Here is a 24,388-nt window from a genome sequence, read left to right as displayed (position 1 = left end):
GGTGGAGGAGGAACAGAGGAAAAAGGGAAATGTTTTGGGAGCTCATATGAGGGGTCATCTGGGGCTCCCAGAATACTAAGGAGATAGTTGGCTGGTACTCTTGGGACAGCTGTGACAGCAAAGACAGTTCTTATTGCTGCAAAATAATCCTTTCTGTCTAGTGAGGCTGGCAAAACATGGTAGCACATAGAGAATGTTTTAAATAAGAGTCCAGCCTTTCCTTTACATTCTACTCAACACAGTCTTACCTAAAGACTAGAATATATATATATATATATATATATATATACACACACACACACACATACATATACATATATATATATATATATACACATACATATACATATACATATTAGCACATAATTTCAAGTTCCTTTTAAACTGCAAAGCAACATGGGGCGCCTGGGTGGCTCAGTAGGTTAAACATCTGCCTTCGGCTCGTCATGATCTTGGGGTCCTGAGACTGAGCCCTGAATCAGGCTCTCCACTCAGCAGGGAGGCTGCTTCTCCCTCTCCCTCTGCTCCTCCCCCCAGTCATGCGTGCACACGACGCTCTAATAAGTAAATAAAATCTTAAAAAAAAAAAAAAACCTGCAAAGCAATAGTTGGACTGTGATCTAAATGTCCAATGGTACACATTTAAAAATAACCAGGTAAATTAAATACAATGTTATTTAATAAATGTTATAAAAATAGTATAAATATTTAATGAATTAGAAGCCAGAGATTCTGTTGCATTAGGAAGTATTTTATGACTGACCAACAATAAATATAGAACCACAAAAGGGTTTCACATTATAGTGGCTTGTAGAGAATGTTGACAAAATGAAATCCTGCTGTTTTTGAAAATAGGAATCTAAGGTGTGATTTCTTTCCTCAGACCCCCAGTCTCACTTTAAATTATTAACAACCCTTTGCATACTGTCTTGGGTCTCTTATCCAGCTTTGGAGACTGTAGCTCCAGAATCCATAATCCTGTTATCCACACCACACTTTCTTTGCGCACAGCATACAAACACGTGAAATATGTAATTTTAGAAGCTTTATTTTCTAGGGAATTATAATCAGTTAAGATAAAACCTTAATATGCATTGGTCTAAAAACCTTCTCGTAAGATCAGTTCCAGTGACAATGTTCAGGTAGAAATCCAGGCTGTTAGTTCCACCTTCACTATCTTTAGTTCTCTCCAGCTGGAAAGAACCATTTATGTGCCATGTTCGTAACACTGTGCTAAAGCTTCCCCTAGCACTCTCTAAGTTTGACTCTCTTGTCTAATACTTAGGCTAAGGAAAAAAGTTGAGAGCCCCCTGTTGACATACCTTTACACAGTCAGTCAGTATCACATATCAAACTGAGAAAGGACGGGGTGTTTCCTTACAAGAAGTGACCTCACCCCCACCTTTCTGGTTTACTGAGTTCTATTCAAAGCAAGGGATTCCAGAAGTGGATCTGCCATGGCGAGGTTCAAAAAGGACAAAACCTCATCAGAGGCAGAAATGCAGACTAAGGATCTGTTGAATCCCAGCCTCGGAGAAAACAAACAATCGGGCAGCAGTGGGCATCAGGGCAAGTAAAAGGGTTGTAAGGACTCAGGAGAGAGGACTTTTATGGGATAAGCTAAAGAGAAAGGGATTAAGAGACAAATCAGGGAAATCTGGAAGGGCAAAACTGTCCTCTGAGGTTATTTAAACTTTAACAGTGAGGCAAAATCCTCAGTGAAAGACATGCAGAGATATGGGAAGGCTATGCTGCACCAAATCTCTTCCCCTATTAGCTGTAATTTCCAGACTGATTTTTTCCTGGCACCTACTTCAGCTGACAGCCACAGAACTAAGGGAATGGGGATCCAGAGTGAAAGGACTACTATTTCTGGACAATGGAGCAGTGCAGAGAAAGTAGGTGCCACAGTTGGGGCACCTTTTTTATGCCTGAGGTCACTGCTTCCCTGGGCAAGAAGGAAGCCTAGAAAGTAGGTTAAGCGCTCAAAGGAAGACAACAGAATGCCAATGAAAACTTTGCTACCCTGAAATTTTACTCAGCTCAACTTTTACCTTCTGAAAAAACTTAAAAAAAACAAGATCTATTTATTATTTGAGAGAGAGCGTGCATGGGCACAAGAGAGGGTGAGAGCACATGAGCCAGGGGAGGGGCAGAGGGGGAGAGCAAGAGAGAGAATCCCAGGCAGACTCCCCACTGAGTGCAAGCCTGACAAGAGGCTTGGTCCCACAAAACCAAGATCACAAACCAAGCCAAAACCAAAAGTTGGACACTCAACTGACTGAGTGACCCAGGCGCCCCCTGAATAAACAAACTTTTGCTATCAGGATATCAAGACCCCAAAACAAACTGCCTTCCCAATGTGACCCTGCGATAATACCAGCAACGTTGGAACCTGACCCAATTCTCCCAATTCCTACAATTATGGCCTTTCCACCAGACAGAAGTAGGGAGGAGCATTCTATTAAGTATAAAAAAGGAAATAAAGCAAAATGTTTTTTACAGTAAATCTAGCAAGAAAATTAAGTATAAATCAATATCCATACATCCACATAAGTACATCATACACTACTGACCCCACTGATCATTCCCACCAGGCACATTAACAGTAATGGTTTTCTTGTGTACCTATTGTGACTATAGAAAATCATGAAACCAGACATAAAGCAGTTAATGCCCCTGTCCTGCCTTTCACCCTACTGTGCTAGGTAAAAACCTCATGACATGTGAGGGGCTACGAAAAAATAAAGCTTTCAGCGTATCTGTGGGTGGAGTCATTCATCCAAGAAATACTCACTGGGCACCTGGTACTGTCTGAGTTACACAGAGTATGGCAGTGAGTAATAAATGAAGTGAGGGGTCAAAGAGTCGTCATGAAAACCACACACAGAACAAGAGAAATAACATTAAAGGAAAGCTCAGCAAGCTCTCAATCAAGACTAGCCCTTTTATTACGTGGCAAAGATAGTACATGAGAAATGGTACCAGATAAACCTGAGTATAGAGTTTCCACCAATAACAGCTACACAAATATGGAGAATACATATAAACAGAAGGAATTATCTGAAATTCCACATTTTAGAAATCCTAGAAAACTAAAAACAGCCTTAATTTCTTTGATGTCAAAACCTAATATTACAATCCATTTGTAGGAAGATACGATCTGAACTGATGTGAAGCCCTATTTATTCCATTTAATATAATGTTTCATTATTGGAAAAGTAACACTTGTCTAGAAATTATATACCCTAAATTATCTAAAATATGAAAAACTTAGAATTCTAAAAGAGATCTGGGGACGCCTGGATGGTTCAGTTGGTTAAGCATCTGCCTTTGGCTAGGGTCATGATCCCAGGGTCCTGCCGGCATGATCAGATCATGATCTCACGGTCCTGCTGAGCAGGGAGCCTACTTCTCCCTCCGCCCCCCGACTCATGCTCTCTCTCTCTCAAATAAATGAAATCTTAAAAATAAATAAAATAGATCTGGCCTCAGGGGTTTCAGATAATGGCTTATAAGCTTGGAATATAAAGGGTTATGTTCGAAAATTAAATGAGACAATATATAAAGCACTAAGTATAGGGCCTAAAACATTTAAAACTTTCCTATTTATTTTTCTGTAACCAATATCAAAGTATATTTAGATGGCTAAAACAGAATTTGATAAGTAATATAAATTAAAACTTTTGGGGCGCCTGGGTGGCTCAGTCGTTAAACGTCTGCCTTCGGCTCAGGTCATGATCCTAGGGTCCTGGGATCGAGCCCCACACATTGGGCTCCCTGCTCAGCGGGAAGCCTGCTTCTCCCTCTCCCTCTGCCCCTGCTTGTGTTCCCTCTTTCACTGTGTTTGTCTCTCTCTGTGTGTGTGTCAAATGAATAAATAAAATCTTAAAAAAAAAAAAAAACTTTTAGAGTGGAACCTAGCTTCTTGTACTTAGGAGACTTTGAAATTTCTGGCATGCAGATATGGAACAGACTCTATTTATTAATAAATTAAAAATAAAAAAGCAGCCTCTCTGCCTGGACAAGCACCCCAGCTGCCCTGCCTCTGTTCAGACCGTGTCCACCACATCAAAGCTCCTTACTGTTGAAACTTCTTGGCAAGGCCCATTTGAAATGCAACTAACTGTCTTATGCATGGGAATTACATTTTTCCTATCTTTGTAGTCCCTTCCTTGATAGTTGCATAATAATGTCTAGTATTTATTGCGTTCTTACTCGACATGCAAGGCATTATGTTAAATGCTTTACAGGCATTAACTAATGGAAACATAACTTTCCTAAAAGATCTATACTAATCATATTTTATAGAGAGGTTAACTAATTTACCCAAGGTTATGTAAGTTAGAGTTTGCAGAATCAGGATCTACATTATTCTGTCTAATATAGTAGCCACAAGCTGCATATGGCTATTTAAATATAGATTAAAATTCTGTTCCTCTGTCACATAAATCACATTTCAAAAGCTCAATAGATTATCTGGCTAGTAGGTATACTACAAGAAAGTGCAAATATAAAACATTTCCATTGTTGTAGGAAGTTCTGTTGAATAGCACCGTCTAGATACCATAAATGTTCAATATATACTTGATGACTTATGTAAAGCTGACATGGGGTAATATAACCTTAATCATACTTTAGCTATATGCTTTTAGGAGAAGACAAAAGTGACACCTGGGTGGCTCAGTTGGTTAAGCGTCTGCCTTTGGCTCAGATCATAATCCCAGGGTCCTGGGATCGAGGGCCACATCGGGCTCCTTGCTCAGCTGGAAGAATCCTTCTCCTTCTGCCTCTGCCTGCCACCCCCACTGCTTGTGCTCCCACTCCTCCTGCTTGTGTTCCCTTTCTTGCTGTCTCTCTCTCTGACAAATAAATAAAAAAAATCTTAAAAACAAAAAAAAAAAGGAAAAAGACAAAAGTATGGATTATAAGTAAGTAGCCTTAGGATTGTTACATATTCAGCTCATATATGTTCATAAAGATGACCTCAAGGAATCAAACAGTTTTTAAAGGGGGGGCGTGGAGTGCCTGAGTGGATCAATCAGTTAAATGTCTGACTCTTGATCTCAGTTCATGTCTTAATCTCAGGGTCGTGAGTTTAAGCCCCAAGTTGAGCTCCATACTAGGTGTGGAGACTACTTTTTAGAACCTTCAGAAGGACTGTCATCCAAGAGAGTTTCCTGGTTAATTCTCAGTTAGCCAGAGAACATGGTTAATCAGAAGATAACAGCAAACATTAAATGAGATGTGATTGTATTTTCTGATTTGTTTCATGCTAGCACCTAAACAAAATCCCCTTATTCAATTAATAATCCTTATTTTAACAACACTTCTAACATACATGCTACTTCTAACCATGTGATTTTATATATTCTCATCTTGTTCAATGTTTTAAAATATCTGATATAACCTGTAAATAATACAGATTTGAAAGTCAAACTGTACTCACATAGCCAGACTGCGCTATTACTTTTGTATATGGATTGGAGGGGAGGGAGTATACTATTCAAAGAGTGGGGTAGCTGCAACTGATCAAACTTACCCTGGGTTCTTTCAGAGGTATTGAGCCAAAAAGACACTGGTATTTTCAGGAGTTTTTGATGGGGAAATTTCAACACCAGTGGCAGTCTGGGATCAGAGGTTCAGGTAGAGATAATTTGGGAACCTACAAAATGTGTGTGCAGAGCTGTGTGTACATGCATATTTCTCTTAGTATAAAGATTTTATTTATTTATTTGACAGAGACACAGCGAGAGAGGGAACACAAGCAGGGAGAGTAGGAGAGGGAGAAGCAGGCTTCCCGCTGAGCAGGGAGCCCGATGTGGGGCTTGATCTCAGGACCCTGGGATCATGACCTGAGCCGAAGGCAGACGCTTAACGACTGAGCACCCCTACTTTTCAAATTCTTAATGGGGTACGAGCCTATGACCTAAAAAGGGTAAAAGAAGGACTACAATCAAGACCCAGGAACATTTAAAAAGAAGACAGATTAAAAGGAATGGTACATACTCTTAAAGAATATTTAAAGAAGAATTTATTTTTTAAGATTTATTTATTTGAGAAAGTGCACCCGTGTGTGTGTGTGTGTGTGTGTGTGTGTGTGTGTGTAGTGGGGAGGGGCAGAGGGAAAGGGAGAAAGAATCTTAAGCAGACCCTGCACTGAGTGTGGACCCCCATGTAGGGCTCAATCTCACGACCCTGAAATCACGATCTGAGTTGAAACCAAGAGTCAGACACTTAACCAACTGTGCCACCCAGGTGGCCCATAGAAATTAAAGAATTTAAAAGGCAAAGAGAATTTTGCTTATGTAGGTAAGATTTGTCAGTTAACTTGAAAGTTGTGTTTCAAGTTCAGCACTATACTGATGGCAAATATTACTCAATATTTTTAATTTTTAAAGTATTTTATATTGTCACACCACAAAAAAGTTTTGTTTTTAAAAAACCCAAGACATAACATACTGACATTTTTTAAAGAACAAGTTTCCCCATAATTTAAATCACAGAGTAGTACTGTACTATAAAGCCTTCACTGGGAAATCGTTTGTTTGGGATGGGCATAATAATGCATTTTTGCTGTGTTTCTCATGAGTAATGTGGTCACCTTATATTAATGCTAATAAAACTGGGGCAGTACATCACAGATATACATAAAACACAATACGTACATTATATACACTCAAGCATAAACCTGGTAAGAATGACTGACAGGTTTACCAAACCCTTTGAAGAATTCAAACACAATCCAGAACATTAAGAAGCAGACTATTAAGGTAATGGGGTGGCCCCAGGGAAAATGACCCCACAGATAATCATCCCAGACTCTTGGAGACCATTTTAGCCCAGCCCTTCTTCTACCACCCTAGACCAATTCCAGTAAGAACAATGTTCTTACAATAGCTAATAACCAGAAATCTTACCCTCAAGCAGTTCTTTTAGGTACCCGTAACTCAGTGTCAGCTGGCTAGAACAACAAAGCTAGTACATGTGAGGAAGACAAAGAACGGCTCTCTACTTCACAGGCAAAAAAATGCTAAGATTTAAAAACAAAAACCTAACAAAAATGCTATGATTTTAAGTTTTAAAAGTTCTGGAACTTAAATATCACACAGCTAGTCACATAAAGGAGAAAGCTAATCAGGAAAAGGAGACTGCAGTAGAAATGCTACAGGGAAACACAAGTGGGAATGAAATCCTTGCAAAGAGATGCTGAATATAGTGTGAAAAAGTTCTAGGACAAGACAAGTTACAATTTTACCAACACTAGTAGCAAATAAAACCTAAGGGTAAAAATCACAATTTAAAATTATTAACAGAAGACTTCTTTCTAGATCAAAGCCATAACTATGTTATCTCATACTATTTTTTAAGCAAGAGTTGATAAGCATATGCACTTTTAAAATGTCAGTAAGGACTATCCAAGTCTACCTTCTAAGGCAAGAAAAACTTCATACAGTAAAAAAGTGGAGGCAATTTGTTTTCCCCTAGAAACTAAAATACAGTACTCTCAGATATAGCCAGTGTTCTAAAAACCAATATGGTCAATCCATACAATGGAACCAAATATTTTCAAATCATGTATCCCATATAAGAGCTGTATCTAGTATAAGTGGCCAATAAGCATACAGAAAGATACTCAATACCGTGACGAAAATGCAAATCAGATAACCACTTTTTACTCCCCAGCATGCTGTAATGTAAAAGAGACAAATTTTAAGTATTAATGATGAGATGAAAGATGTGGAGAAATTCTAACTGTTGTACACGGCTGGTGGGAATGTAAATGTCAATGTACAGCTGCTCAGGAAAACAGTCTGGCAGTTCCTCAAAAAGTTAACAGCAGTTTGACTCCTATGTATATACCAAGATAAATGAAAATCCTGAGCATGAAAGTTTACAGCAGCATTGTGCTTAATACTCCCAAAGGAGAAAGAGCCCAAATGTTCATGATGAATGCACAAAATGTGGTATTAATCATAGAATACAGTATCATTCTATAAAAAAATTAACTTAAACACTCATGCATGTTACAACATGAACTGTGAAAACATTATGTTAAGTATGTTTTAAAAAAAAAAACCCACGTTTTATGATTCCATTTATATGAAATATCCAGGATAGCAAATTTATAGAAAGATTAATGGTCAGCTAGGAAAGTTTAGAGAGGAGATGGGGAATCACTGCTAATGGGGTCAGGTTTATTTCCAGGGTGATGAAAATGTTCTAAAGTTGATTGTGGTGATGTGCATAATTCTGTTAGTATACTAAACAGCACTGAATCTATATACTTTAAATGAGTGAACGGTATGGTATTTTAATTGAAGTATAGTTTAGTGAAATTTTCTAATTGTATAGTGAATTTTTTTTAGTGGAAATATAGTTGGCAATGTTACATTAGTTTCAGGTGTACACAAATTATGTCTTAATGTGGTTTTAACAAACCACTGTGGACTACAAAGTACAACATCGGATACATTCCAAGACCCCCAGTGGATGCCTGAAATCACAGATAGTACTGAAACCTATATATACATGCATACCTATGATGAAAGATATTTGACAAATTAGGCACAGTAAGAGATTAAGAACAACAATAAAACAATTATAATATATAACGATATATAATAAAAGTTATGTGGAATGTGGTCTCTCTCTCAAATTATCTTCTTGTACTGTGCTCACTCTTCACCCATTCACCTGTGAGGTGAATGACGTAGGCACTGTGATGCAGCATTAGCTAGTACTGAGCTTCTGGCAATGTATCAGGAGGAGGATCATTTGCTTCAGGACGATGGTTGACTGTAGAAAGCAAAAGTGTGCATAAAGGGGAACTGTACAACAAATCTAATCAAACAAATAATTTTATTCTAATCCTTCTGAGGTATAATTGCTTTTTTAAAAATAACTAACACAAATTCAGTTGTCTCACCCAGTTCATTCTCCTCTGCCCAATAAAACACCACACTTCTTGCCTCCTTTAACCAGCCGTTACAAGATGACTTCAGTACTATTTGAACAAAGGCACAGCCCAAGTATACTCAGGAGCCTGGGCGTGTGCAGTCTGGATCTGACCATCACCAACCTGCCTTTACTCAGTTCTTAACTACCCAAGAATGCTGTGCCAACCTGAGTAGCTTTTAAAGGAGCAATTTCAGATTTCCAAAACATAACATAGATTTAACTTTTCCCAATTCCCTATTGCCTTCAACTTAAACCTCTTCTGTTATTGAGTGAAGGATCTACATTCCTGGTATTTACACTCATTTTTGAGAAATGCCTTGCTTTCCACTATCAACAAACAGAAAAGCATATGAGGAAAATGGCTCAAGATTGAAGAATGACTTTCCAGTCAATTCTCTATGAACTGGTCAGAGTCATTATTTCATAAAAATAAATTTGATTGTGTTACACCTTGATGAAAACCTTAGAGTGGCTCCATACTGCTTTTAGGACAAAATTCAAACTCCTTGGTAGGATGTAGAAGGCCAGCCCCAAATTTTGCTTACTTTTTCAACCTCATCTCTCATGACTCTTGGTCCAGAAAACTAGGTCGACTCTTCCTCCTTGCCCCTGGGGCTCCTGGAACATATAATTCTCTTCACCTAGGACCCTCGGTTCAAAGCTGAGTACTGCAATGGTCCACCTTGTATATAATGATACCTGCTTATCTCACAGCTTATTTTTACACTGTACATGTCTTGCCCCACCACAAAGAACTCTAAACACTGTGGCTGCATCTTATTTAGGCTTTAAAAAGTGTTGGGGGGAGATAGGGAGACAAGGGGTATTAATCATCTCTTTATCTCAATCACCCATTAAAATTGTTGGCAAAAAAAAAAAAAACAAAAAAACAACCCACTTAATAAACGTTTGTTGAATCAGTAACTGAGGAAGGACATTTGAATTGTGGAGAATTCCAAAAGGCAGAAAAAGCCAACAAATGAAAGGGAAGAGTTAAAGTTTTGAGCCTGGAGTATCTTGAAGAACTGAGGCTTTAACAGAAAGAAGATTTAAGAAGATCTAGTAAAAGGAAATGAAGTAGTTTGGTTTTGGAAATATTTCATGCAGGGTGCCTGGGTGGCTCAGTTGGTTAAGCGACTGCCTTCGGCTCGGGTCATGATCCCAGGGTCCTGGGATCGAGCCCCACATGGGGCTCCCTGCTGGGCAGGGGGCCTGCTTCTCCCTCTCCTTCTGCCGCTCTCACTGCTTGTGCTCTCCTTTCTCTCTGTCAAATAAATAAAATCTTAAAGAAAAAAGAAATATTTTGTGCATACTGTATCAGCCCAAAAAAGTGACTTTATCTTTTCAAAAATGCCTTAATAATGATACAATAAATAGTTAATTATCTCAAATGAAAACAAGGGGAAACAATCCAAAATTTATATAATGATTCAAATATTTTTCATCTCTGAAATATTTTTAACTCTTTTTGTACAAAAGGCACAAACTGAATAATTGTGCCTAAACCATAAAGTCCTACTATATACAATCTAGAACACCCTCTTAGGTTCATCCCTAACACCAGCTTTAATCTTCATTCACTTTTAAAACTAGAGTTGAGACCCTTGAACAACATGGAGATTTGCTGCTTCTAATACTTAGGAAAACTATCAGCAAAGACCAATGTAGATATCTGAGTACCCTTTCATGAAAAGCAATCTGTTCTGGCCCAATCTAATAATAAAACATAAAATGTTTAATAGCATTTAAAAAATAATGGCCTGGGAGGTAATGAAAAATAGTATACATCTAATGGTTTCACTATTTTCACCAAGACATGGGCATCAATGGTATATTCCATGTTGCACTGGGCAGTATGAGTATGAATACTAAAACCACTGAAGAACAGGATGACCATGAAAAAAAAGTGGTTAGGTTTTTCTTTAAGATTTTTTTTTAAAAAAAGATTTTATTTATTTGATAGAGAGAGACACAGTGAGAGAGGAAACACAAGCAGGGGGAGTGGGAGGGGGAGAAGCAGGCCTCCCGCGGAGCAGGGAGCCCGATGTGGGGCTCAATCCCAGGACCTCAGAATCATGACCTGAGCCCTAGGCAGACACTTAACAACTGAGCCACCCAAGCACCACCCCCCTTTTTTAAGATTTTATTTATGAGAAAGAGAGCACTCACACACATGAGTGGGGGGAGGGAGAGGGAGAATCCCATGCAGACTCCATACTGAGCTCAACGTGGTGCTCAATTCCATGACCACAAGACCACCAGCCAAAACCAAGAGCTGGATGCTCAACTGACTGAGCTATCCAGACACTCGAAACATGGTTAATTTTTAAAAGATCATTTTAGATATATTTTACGTAAGTTTATCAGCAACCTCTTCAAGGATTTCTAAAACTATTCTTTTCTGGAGGGGTATTCATGAAGAGGTTTTAATGATGCACAGTCAAGAAAACGGGACCTCTGCTGAGGATCTCTCCTGTGGATCTCTCCTGTTTTGTGTTCCAGTAGGAATAAAAAGGGAAGCTCCAAAGGTAATGGTTTGAGTATAATATAATCAATTCTAACAAAATTCTACAGCTTTAAGATTTTTCTCTATTTCTCTGGGCACTGAAACTTTCTTAACAAAGCTATGAACCTTACAGTACAAAAAAGTTTAAAGACAACAAGGAAATTCTAATGTCAACCTCCTTTATAGGAGTGCACTACTGCCTACAGCCACCCTGTGATGCTGCGAGAGCACCTCGTATGTCTCCCTCCCCTCTCTCTCCCCCTCCTCTCTCTCTCCTTTCCCTCTCTCTCCCCCTCCCCTCTATCTCCCCCTCCTCTATCTCTCCCTCCTCTCTTACCGGCAACTCCAAGGACAGGCTCCATCATGACTGTTATTATCTCACGGAGACAATGCAAAATTAACAACAGCCTGCAGTGTCAGAAAAATGCCAGTCTTGTACAAAGATAAAAAACAAATCACAAATCATCTCTTTAAATTTTATATATATTTTTGATGGTTTTTGTTACCTCTTCTTTCAGTGCATGTTTCCTCTGTTCCAAACAGATCTCTTTTGCTCTCATCATCTGCAGAGTCTCCTTAGAAACTGCATACTGGAGTTTTTCCATACGTTCTGCAGCTGCTGCCCATGATGCTTTACCAAATTTCTTCTGATCTGCTCTCATTCGATCGTACACAGCTATTAATAATAATTTTGTAGAGACATTAAGACACAAGACAACTTGATACTAAAGAATTTCAAAGTTTTAGATCTCGCTGACCACACACATGATGATGAACAAATAAATCCTACTCCCTTAAGTTACCTCTTAGCAGCTCTAAAATATAACTCAACATATCTTAGATTCTATTATCTTCAATAAGAATCCTAAATAATCATCATCAGAAATAACTTTGTGAAATAAAAACTGAGTTGTCAGATTTTAAAACTTTTATTTTTTTTAAAAAGATTTTACTTATTTATTTGACAGACACAAGCAGGGGGAGCGGGCAGGCAGAGGGAGAGGGAGCAGACTCCCCGCTGAGCAATGAGCCCAATGTGGGGCTCAATCCCAGGACCCTGAGATCATGATCTGAGCCGAAGGCAGACGCTTAACCAACTGAGCCACCCAGGCATCCCTCAAAGGTTTTATACATACTTTATAAAGGGTTACACTTTTTCTTGGGTACATTAATTGAAATGAGTCCTAACTATTCAAGATTCTTTGAAATTATTTATTTAAATCCATGTGTTAATCTTATCATTTTGAGTTCCTCAAAAAATACTATAATCATCTGATGAAGGGAAAAAAATCCTAGATGTTAGCATGGAGCTTATTCTGAAGTTAGTTGGAGCAGTACAACCAAGTCCCGAGGAAAACACCCAACTTCCTCTCCCACACGCCCCAAAAAGGAAAAGAAAAAAGTAACTTTTCATTTGCCACAAGAGAGCCCTATTTCAAGAGATACTTCTTGACAATCAAACAGCTAGTACCTTTTCCAGTTAAAGAAGCTCATCACTGAGATCCTGGGTCCTATACAATTAAACCAACCATCATTATGCCCAAGCGCTTTAACAGGTCAGAGACACACATCACAAAAAAGATAGCTATCTGTTTAGCACTGAACTAGTCCGGCTCTTTAAGTCACTATACATTCACTAGCAGTATCTTTTATATGTAGGTGATAATTCTACTATACTATACTACTACTATGTCCTAACCATCTTTTGCAATGAAGTATATCTCAGTAAATCTTTGTCTCCGAGTTTTGTGAAATCTTAAATTTTTTTTTACAATAATACATGTACATAACTAAAAATTAAAACTGTACAGGCAGGCTACTGAAGAAAAAGAGCAGTTTCTCGGGCTCAGCTCTCCTCGACCCCTTAATCTCAATGCCCAGATGCAACCAACTTTTGTTTCTGGTGGTTACTTCCATATAAAAATTGACTGTTTCTCAATTTATATAGACTTTAAAAACTATCTGTTGAGTTCCTATTATAACAGATGAGGCACCGTGCTGACTTAGATTCTCCTCTCAATATAGTTAAATAGGTTCTTTGGGTTTCAGTTTTTCTGTGGCCTTCAAGTGCTAACATAAAAGGTAATTTTTCAATGCATAATCTTGCTCTGAATCTCGATTTTAGGCTTTCTAACAAAATCTACTCACTGGTTGAATATCAAATGACTTTGCCATTTTAAAGTTCTACCTATCTTTTAAACTGTATTATAGTATTTCTGCAACCATAAGATCAATATATTAGTACAATGTAGGAAAACAAAAAAATCAAAGGATTTGGAGTGAAATAATAGAGTTAAATTCCCAATTCTACCTGTAACTGACATGTAACTTTTGGCAAGAAACTTCATTGTTCTGGGGCTCCATTCCCTTGCTTATGAAAAAAGGACATAGATTATCTAGTTCAAAAGGTTTTGTGGAAATTAAATGAGATAATGAGAGTTATTTCGTCTGTCTCTTCCACTTCCCATGGCACCATCACTCTCTTGCTCTCCACCTTACTGTCAGAAGTAGCTTCCTGTCCTAATTCAGTCTCATGTTGTTACCTACCCAAGAGCTAATCCATACTTTGTCTTCTAATACCTTGGCTAGAACATATTCTTACATCTCACTGTTACTCTCTTCAAGTGGAATTATTTTCCCCAACAGCTCAGAAATATGACAGTGACACAGAAAATTGTTTGTGAATGTAAAATACTTGGAATACCCTTGGGGTATCTCTAAAACAGATTCTTCTCTCCCTCTGCTAGCAAGAATAAATATTCTTGCTAAGGGACCTTTCACATTTTCAGAGTAACAACTCTATAGTGATAGTGTATGATGATCCGTATATGTAAAAAAAAAAAAGCTGAGTGCAATATAGTTCTGGTGTTCAAAAAATATCATGTTCAATCTATTTTTAAAAAGTTTAATATGCGGGTGGGGGGATGGGTTAGCCCGGTGATGGGTATTAAAGAGGGCACATTCTGCGGGGAGCACTGGGTGTTATGCACAAACAATGAATCATGGAACACTACATCAAGAACTAATGATGTAATGTATGGTGATTAACATAACAATAAAAATTTTTTTAAAAAAAAGTTTAATATGCTAACATATATACCTCTCAGAAATGAGCCTATTTAAGATTTTTTAAAGTTAAGGAATAGGGGCGGCTGGGTGGTTCAGTCAGTTAAGTGTCTGCCTTCGGCTCAGGTCATGGTCCCGGGGTCCTGCAATCGAACCTCATGTCGGGCTCCCTGCTCAGCGGGGAGCCTGCTTCTCCCTCTCTCTCTGCCTGCTGCTCCCCTGTTTGTGCTCTCTCTGTCAAATAAATAAATAAAATCTTTAAAAAAAAAAAAAAGCTAAGCAATAATAGGGGCGCCTGGGTGGCACAGTCAGTTACGCATCTGACTCTTGGTTTCAGCCCAGGTAGTGATCTCAGGGTCCTGAGATCCAGCCCCACATCCAGCTCTGTGCTCAGCACAGAGTCTGCTTGAGATTCTCTCTCCTTCTCCCTCTGCCCTTCCTGCTCATGCGCTCACTCCCTTCCTTCCTCCCTCCCTCCCTCTCAATCTCTCTCTAAAATAATCAAATCTTTAAAATAAAAGCTAAGCAATAATATATCAAAATTAGGTTACATCTGGCTCAGTAAATGAAAAAAAAAAATAGAAGGGCGTCTTTTACTCTTCCTCTAAAAAAAAGAAATCAGAAAGTTACCTTCTAGCTGGAAACATAAAGGAGAGCTATTACTATCAGCAGCATAAAGCGACAGAGAGTTCATTCTGTTTCCCTGACATGGGAGGAAGGAAACATACTCAGAAAAGGAAAATTGAATGGCCAAGCAAATATCTCTGTTTGGGTTCAAAAGCTTCCTACTGGGATAAAGTCACCAGAAGTGAGATATAAAGAAGTCTACAGTGACTCTAATGAAGAATTTGGAACCCTATAATGATGCCTATCATATACAAAAATATTTTGCTTAAAATTGGAGAAGTATAAAGAGCAATCATCAAAATTATATAGAGCCAGAATTATGAACCATATATAAAAATATATACAGAATCACCGCAATTCTATAATAAGCCATAAATAGAAAAAAATTTATAGAAACACAAAGTGGTTGCATAGGCAGTAGGATTACAGATGTATGTAGGGTTCTCCCCTCTAATATTCTAAATTTTCTATAATGGTTATGTATTTCTAAATTTATTTATTTGAGAAAGAGAGAACAAGGGGAGGGGCAGAAAGAGAGGGAGAGAATCTTAAACAGACTTCCACTGAACAAAGAGCCCAACATGGGGCTCGATCCCAGGAACCTGAGATCATGACCTGGGCCCAAATTAAGAGTCAGATGCTTAACCGACTGAACCACCCAGGCACCCCATAATGGTTATGTATTTTTAACCATAATACAAACTTTAAAACATTAAAGAATGCACCTAGAGAGCACAGAAAGCAGACTCTAAACCAAATAATTTACAGAAACCTATTTCATAAAAATAATTTACAGTAGGAAAAGACTTTTTTTTTTACGATTTTATTTATTTATTTCAGAGAGAATGAGAGAGAGAAAGCACATGGCGGGGGAGGATCAGAGGGAGAAGCAGACTCCCTGCCAAGCAGGGAGCCTGATGCGGGACTCGATCCAGGGACTCCAGGATCATGACCTGAGCAGAAGGCAGTCGCTTAACCAACTGAGCCACCCAGGCGCCCAGGAAAAGACATCTTTAAATGTTAAAAGGAACTACTACTAACAATGTACTGTTTTTTAATTTATTTTTTAAAATTGTCATAATGCTCTAAGGCAAACACACTCAAGTAGGACTGCTAGGTCAGACGGTAAGCACATCTTTAACTTACATAAGAAATTGCATTCAGGGGCGGATGGGTGGCTCAGTTAAGTGTCTGCCTTTGGCTCAGGTCATGATCTCAAGAGTCCTGGGATCAAGGCCCATGTCAAGCTCCCTGCTCAGCTCAGAGATTTGGCTTCTCTCTCTCTCCCTCTGCCCTCTGCATGTGCTCTCTCTCTCACTCTCCCTCAAATAAATAAAATCTTAAAAGAAAAAAAAAGAAATTGCATTTTCACGAGACTGTACAATTTTGCATTACCACCAGCAATACAGGGAGGGTTCTAGTTACTCTACAACCTTGTCTGCCCTTAATATTGTTAGTATTTTTTCTTTTAGCCATTCTAATAGGCATATATTGCTAACTCATTGTAGTTTTAATGTGCATACTAATGACCGATGGTCTTGAACATCTTTTACAGTGCTAATTTCAGAGTAAATGGCCATGTATTGTGAGTTTCTTATTCTCCATTCTATCCCACTGGTTCACATGTCTATCCCTTCCATAAAACCATGCCACAATAGCTCTATAATTTGTAAAGTCAGGTAACGTGATTGTTTTTCTTTTTTTCTAAACTGTTTTTTAGGTATCTTAGTTCCTTTGCCCTTCCATGTAAAATTAGAATCAGCCTGTTTACGTTTATAGGAAAAAGTCCTGCTTTTTGGTAGGTACTGTGTTAAATCTATAGATCACTTTGGAGAGAACAGACATCATTACTATGTTGGACGTTCCAATACGTGAACACAACATGTCTATCCATTCACTTAGGTTTGTGGTTTCTTCATCTTGTTAATCGTAAGCATTACAAATCCTGTACATGTTTTGTCAGACTTATTATAAATGGAATTTTAAAAAATTTTTCTATTTCCAACTATTCATTGCTTATATAGATAAAGAGGATTCATTTTTGGGTGCTGACTATATTTCCTGTTATCCTGAGAAAGTCACTTGGTAGTTTAAGTTTTTAAAAAATAGATTACATACAATTTTCAACCTAAACAATATTATCTAAAATGGGAATCAATTTATTTCTTCCTTTCCAACTGTAAGTTTTCTTTCTTTTTCTTGCCTTATTACAACTAAGATTTATTTTATTATGTTGAATAAGAGGGCTTAAGAATAAACACCCTAGACTTTTTACCTTAATTCTCGGGGGGAAGCATTTAGTCTTCCACCTTTAAATGTGATATTGGCTATAGAGTTCTTGCAGATGTCCTTTATCAAATTTAAAGAAGTTCTTTTCTATTCCTAGTTTCCTGAGTGTTTTCATCACACACAGCATGTTGTATTTCATCAAATGCTTTTTCAGCATCTACTGATATGATTGACCATGCATTTTTTTTTAAAGACTAAAGCTGACTCAGCACTTTAGATATTATCAGCCAGAAAATTCTTCGTCGTAGGGTGGATTGTCCTATGTAACACAGGATGTTTAACATAATCCATGGCCTCTACTGATACTAGTAACACTCTCAGTAGTTGCAACAACCAAAATGTCTCCAGAGACTGTTAAATGTCCTTTTGTGTGGCACAATCACCTTTAGTAAAAAACCACTGCTGTGGGCGCCTGGGTGGCTCAGTCCTTAAGCGTCTGCCTTCGGCTCAGGTCATGATCCCAGGGTCCTGGGACCGAGCCCCGCACTGGGCTCCCTGCTCCATGAGAAGCCTGTTTCTCCCTCGCCCACTCCCCCTGCTTGTGTTCCCTCTCTCGCTGTCTCTCTCTGTCAATTAAATAAATAAAATCTTTTTTTGAAGATTTTATTTGAGAGAGAGCATGAGAGGGGGGAGGGTCAGAGGGAGAAGCAGACTCCCCGCTGAGCAGGAAGCCCGATGCGGGACTCGATCCCGGGACTCCAGGATCATGACCTGAGCCGAAGGCAGTCGCTTAACCAACTGGGCCACCCAGACGCCCCTAAATAAATAAAATCTTAAAAAAAAAAAAAAAAAAAACTACATTAGTTTGAGGAGAAGTAATTTCTTAAAAAGGATTATAGTTCTATCTTCGAGAAGAATAACTGACTAAACACCCAAAAAATTATTGAATAATAATGAGGAGGGGTTAACTGATAAGCTAAGTAATAAATTTCATTATGAAGCTATTATCATTAATCAAAGCATAAGAAAAGACTTATCATTGGAAAAGAGAGTCCGGAAAGAAACCCAAGTATATAAAAGAATTTTACTAGGTTTTAACTATTCGGAGGAATACAGAAACTAACTTTAGAAAATATAAGTAACAATTCAAAGATTTTTTTAAAAATCATTCTTAAAAGCTCATAGTTTTTACAAGTAAAATTTGTAAAAGTTAAAATTTAGGAATGGGTATTTGCAAAAGATGTCCAAGTGTTAATATAACTATAATATAAATATAATAAAAATATCAACATATATAAGGAGCTTTTATTCATCAACAGAAAAAAATCCACCATACAAAAATAGGCAAAAGGTATTGTAACTGGAAAGAAAGGATATGCAAATACCAATTACATAAAAAACAAAAAGTACAGTACTCCGTAATAACCAAGGAAATGCAAAATTTAAAAACACGATACTAGTTTTCACCTATCAAACTCCTGTTTTTATTTTTTTTAATGACGATGCCAAATGATGCTAAAGAATCAAAGGGAGCATTCTCCTTTAGCACACTGGCATTCTGAAGGAATAAACTTCTTCAAGTACAACTTTTAGGGAAATGAGGGTTTCCTAAAGGAATAACCTGAATGCTAAACTGTGTTAATGCCAGGTAGATAATGAAAATAATGAATAGCAGGGATTTTAAACTGCAACTGAAGGATTTCCATGGTCACCTATGGAAGGAAGTCGGAAGGAATGGACCTTCAGAAACCTTGCCCATGAATCTCTTCATTTGGCTTGTCTTGATTTTTAGCATTTATAAACCATAATCCTAAGTATGTACTTTCCTGAGTTCTGTGAATCATTGTAGCAAATGATCAAACCTAAAAAGGCTGTGTGAACCCCCAAATTTATCATCAGTTGGTGAGAAGTGCAGAAGGCCTGGGGACCCTCTAAATTTCCAAGTAGTGTCTTAAATGTGGGCAGTCTCAATGCGAACCGTGCCTTTAAGCTGTGGGGTCTGTAACAGGTTAGTGTCAGAACTGAATTATGCTACACTAACACCCAATTACTATTTTTTAAAGGTGGAGTATGTATAAACACATGCCCAGAAAAGACTGAAAGGATCTACTATTAATTTGCAAATAGTGATCTTTTTTAACTACTAAGACTATGAGTAGTCTTTATACATTATTCCCCAGAACTCCTGCAAACATGAAATATTTAAACCACTCATTTTCAAAAACATCTAACAAGGATAACTTTACTAGGAAACTTACCTTTCTGTGCTTTCGCTGTTATTTCAAAGTATTTGACAGTAAGATCCTGAATAGACAGCACAGCCATGTGAGCTTTTCGCTGCCAATCAGCATCTTCTTTTTGTAGACTTTCAATTCTTCGGGGACCCAGATAATCATTCTCCATGGAAATCTTCAGAAAAAAAGAAAAATTAAGAAGCCCATTTCTCTCCTTCTTTATTCATTCCTTAAACATTTACTGAATGTTTAGTTATTGTACTAAATAACTACAATAACTTGTACTAGAGTACAAGCTATTAATTTACAAAACAAATTAACAGTAACATTAAAGACATCTGACACAGAAATCTGTTCCCTATTCCTCTCTTCCTTTTCACCCTTCCCCTCCTTCACATATAAAAAAGGACATACAGCAAAATGTTAAGATGTTATTTTTGGGTGTTGAGATAACAAGAAATATATTTCCTCCTTTATGAAAATTATATTTTCAGGTTAAGAATTATTTGTGCCACTAAATACTTATTTTATAACTGGACATAAATAATTGAAAACTCAGATTTTTAGGACTGATAATTTATAAAAACCAGCCCGTCTATTTACTAAAGATCTCTGGACAAAAGTAAAAGACAAAAATTAAATATTATTTGCAAGAGTTACAAACAGAACAAAAGAGAGTTGAAAAATCAAATGATGGACAGGGATGTACCAGCTGAATGCTAAAGTAAAATTCACAGAAGTGACAGTATTAATATAAAAGTACATAAAATCACTACACGGGTATGTTTAACATGGAAGAAAGGTGAAATCCACCAAGACTAGCAATGGACCCTTTGTGCACTCTATCCTGCTTTATCATATAGTGAGAAAAGACTGCCTAAAAATTAAATGAGAAGTTAACATCTTATTCGAATGATGAAAAAAAAAACCAGAGAAAGGTATTAACTCATCCCTGGCATATTTCTGAAAAACTAATCGACCATCATGAGCCACCAAAAAAGTTGTAAAACAAATTTCAGAACTAGAAATACAGGCTGTATTTGCTAAATGGTGCAATGAACAAATTAAAAGAACAGCCTGAACCCAAAATAAAATTTTAATCACCAGGAGCCCTTTCTTGCCCCCGCGGAGGCTTTCCAGAAGGGGCCTGCACAGGGGACTTGGCGCTGAAGTGGCCAAGCTGTCGGGAAGGGCCTGAGTGGGCGCTTTGAGGACCCAAGATTGTCTAAAGCCACAGGGAAAATGGTGGAAAATTCACCGTCGCCATTGCCAGGAAGAGCGATTTATGGCTTTGTTCTTTTCTCAAGCTCCCAATTTGGCTTCATCCTGTATCTTGTGTGGGCATTTATTCCCGAATCTTGGCTAAACTCCTTAGGATTAACCTACTGGCCTCAAAAATACTGGGCAGTTGCATTGCCCATCTACTTCCTCATCACTAGAGTAACTGGTTACGTACTCTTACTTGGAATAAACATGATGAGTACCTCTCCACTCAACTCCATTCATACAATCACAGATAACTATGCTAAAAATCAACAGCAAAAGAAATACCAAGAAGAGGCCATTCCAGCATTAAGAGATATTCCTATTAGTGAAGTAAACCAAATGTTCTCCCTGGAAACTAAATAACTTTATGCCAAAAACTAAATTGTATGTAGACTAACACCAAGCATTTACTGTAATTTTTTATATAATAATTTTGGCCATAATTATTTTGACTCTCTCTCGTACCCAATATTGAAATGTAAACAAGTAAGTTGATTCTTTTAGATTAAGTTATATTAATATTATAAAAGTTCCTGAGTATTAGTTATTAAGAGAATAAATAAAATACTGCATTACCATATTTAAAAAAAATTTAATCACCAGGAAATGTAACCTAAAGGAAGATAATATTTGGTTTTAATCTTGAAAAAACAATATACTGCTCCTTAAGCAAATGAAGAGGCTTCCAGATAGAGGGGGAAATATATGCAAGAGCACTTAGTACAGAACCCAGCACACAATGAGCAATTTATAATAAGCAGTGTTATGAATGGACAATAGCAAGGCATAAGGAGGGATCAAGAATGACTAGAGGGGAACCTGGGTGGCTCAGCAGGTTAAGCATCTGACTTCAGCTCAGGTCATGACCTGAGGGTCCTGGGATAGAGTCTCACATGGGGCTCCGCGTTTAGTGGGGAATCTGCTTCTCCCTCTCCCCCTCCCCCTGCTTGTGTGTGTGTGCACTCTTTCTAATAAAAAAGAATGACTAGAAAAAATTGGGGGGTGCCTGGCTGGCTCAGTTGATGGAGCATGAGACTCTTCATCTCCGGGTTGGAAGTTCAAGCCCCACATCGGGTGTAGAGATTACTTAAAAAAATATACAAAATCTTCAAAAAAAAAAAAAATCTGTATATAGAACTGCCATTTCCTCAAAAAGTAAACAATGAAGGAGTTGCTGGTTTCAAAGGGGCGAGGATCAAGGATTTCATTTTATATACGTTAAGTTTGATTTTGCAAAGGTCATGGCTAGAGATATAAATTTAGGTAGCCTTGACATACAGATGACATTTACAGCCATCACAGTAAAAGAGGTTATCTAAGGAAGTCATGAGAAAAAGGCTCATGATTGAGCCCTAAGGAATTCTGACTGTGAAGCTGGGTCAACAGCCTACAGAAACAAAGCTAGAGGAAGTGGGGACACCAGGCAAGTGTGGAATCACATAAGGAGCAAGATTCAGAGGAGGAGAAATTGACCCTGTCCAACACTGCTTGTTGGATGTAGGATGACACCTAGTACCCACAGATCTAACAGTATTAACATCACTGAACTTAGCAACAATTTAGTTCTAGAGTATAAGCAAATTTCCTTTGCCTATTAACTCCCATGACAACTTCAGATCTCAGTTCAACTACTAGATCATGAAAGTCTTCCCAACTTCCCATTATAACCTCTTCAGTGCAACACATGTAACTTTCCTTCAAAGCACTTACCATAATCATACTTTATAAGATTTCGTGACCTTTAACTATTAACTGCTTCTCCCTTTGAAAGTTCTATGAGGGCAGAGAATGCATAGGCTTTTTTTGAGTGTGTGGTTTGCTTGTTTTCTTTTGGTTTTTATTTTTCTGCTTCTCACTAGCATACTGCCTGGCATGAAATAGGCAATCTAAAATATTTCCTAAATGAGTAAGTAAATTAAAAATTCACTCTGCACCTGTTTTTAATGAGGAGAGAGATGTAGACATGTGTATAAATAAATACTCTCTTGAGAGATCTGAGTGAATAGAGGAAAAAAGGGTGGTGCTAGGAGAGGACAAAGCTTAAGGGTAAGCCTTTTGCTTTTGGTTTTATTTTAATGGGAGATCATGCAACAGGCTGAGAAGTGATAAGCAGTATCTAGCAAAGGGAAAACATAAAGATGCCAGGGGAAAATGGGGCTAATTATAGTAGAAAAGTCCTTAAGAACAACATGGGAAGGAACAGGATTCAGAGTACTGGTATAGGGAATTTGCTCTTGGTAAATGTAGGGAAAGTTCTTCCGTGAGCATAAAGAAAGTGAAGTTTTGGATTTGTAGAAGGATGAGGGGAATTTCTCTTTGATGATCTCCATTTTCCCCTGTGAAAAAAAGAGTCCAGATAAGAAAAGGTTGGTACAGGAGAATGGAGAAGACACAAAATAGCTGTTTTTAGATAGTAGGATGACAAACCATTTAGAAAAACTCATGAAGCAAATTTTTTTAAAAAGAAACCAGGGTTATTGTGGTCATGGTAAAACAGGCACAAACTCATATACTGCTGTTAGAACTACAAATTGATGAAAACCTTTTCTGGCAATGATTTTATGATACCACATTCTTTTCTTAAATACCTATTTTCTTACTTATTTAAGAAAAATAACCAAAGATGTTCACTACAATGCTGTTCGAAATAAAAGAAAAACTGTCTCACAAATATCTAATAGAGAATATTATAGATGATACACCTATAAAATACAATTCTATACAAAAATGTTTATGAGGTTTCCAGTAAGAAAGGAAAATGATTGTTATAATAGTAAAGACAGATCAAATCATAGACATAATTTCAACTATGTAATGTCCAGAAAAAAGGAAAAAATATGTAGAATGTATTACTGAGGTCATTAGATTATGGGTGACTATTTTTCTTTTCTGTTTAAAATCTGTACTTTCCAAATCTTCTTTATTGTGTATGTATTGCTTTTATAATCATGAACAAAAAAAATGTTTTATCTCTTCTTTGGTTCACAAACCATACCAACCAGACAAGATGAAGACACATTATCCCAGAGGTTTCCTGTTTCTAGTTAAGCAAACAATGAGCTCCTGTTTCCATATAGGAGGACCAGCAAGAGGCAAAATTATGAGACTTACTTTTTTTTTTCCAGTGTGTGTGGGAGGGAGGGGAAGTGGAGATATGATCAGAACCTAAATGTCTTCCTTAATAGTTGGAAAACAGAATTATGTGAGCTCCATTTCTGGGACTACAAAAATAGTGCCAAGTAAGGACAATTAAGTCAGTAGAAGCTTAGATTCTTGGTATCACATTCCCTACTTACCAAGACTGGAATTTTTTAATTCTCAGAAGATAATTACTATATCTCCAGTCACATACTGCAGGAGTCAAACTTACATGATGCTACTGGATATGGTTGTTTTCTTTCTCCCTTTTAGACTTTACCATGGCTAATATTTGGAATCATTCAATTATATATTTTGAACAAAGAGCCCATTGTACTGGGTGCTTCAGGGGATGTAACAT

The 24,388-nt window shown here is 37.6% G+C and overlaps 1 protein-coding gene and 1 pseudogene across 1 annotated transcript in view; one reads left to right on the top strand and one right to left on the bottom strand.

The window, feature by feature from the left end:
- Window positions 1-24,388, bottom strand: part of JMY (junction mediating and regulatory protein, p53 cofactor) — a 95,384-nt gene that overhangs the window by 26,333 nt on the left and 44,663 nt on the right. Inside the window, exons 3-4 of the mRNA XM_028114578.2 lie at window positions 19,648-19,798; window positions 11,974-12,143 (exon numbers count right to left, since the gene is read on the bottom strand). Coding sequence (XP_027970379.1) covers window positions 11,974-12,143; window positions 19,648-19,798 — 321 coding nt within the window. The remainder of the gene's footprint in view (window positions 1-11,973; window positions 12,144-19,647; window positions 19,799-24,388) is intronic.
- Window positions 20,851-21,252, top strand: LOC114217651 (phosphatidylinositol N-acetylglucosaminyltransferase subunit P pseudogene; annotated as a pseudogene).

Source organism: Eumetopias jubatus, unplaced genomic scaffold (assembly GCF_037043125.1).
Source record: "Eumetopias jubatus isolate StellerSeaLion01/CBP00866 unplaced genomic scaffold, mEumJub1_p1.0 scaffold_5, whole genome shotgun sequence".
Taxonomy (NCBI): domain Eukaryota; kingdom Metazoa; phylum Chordata; class Mammalia; order Carnivora; family Otariidae; genus Eumetopias; species Eumetopias jubatus.
Note: the sequence above shows the minus strand (reverse complement) of the source record. Positions and strands in the feature narration are given on the sequence as shown.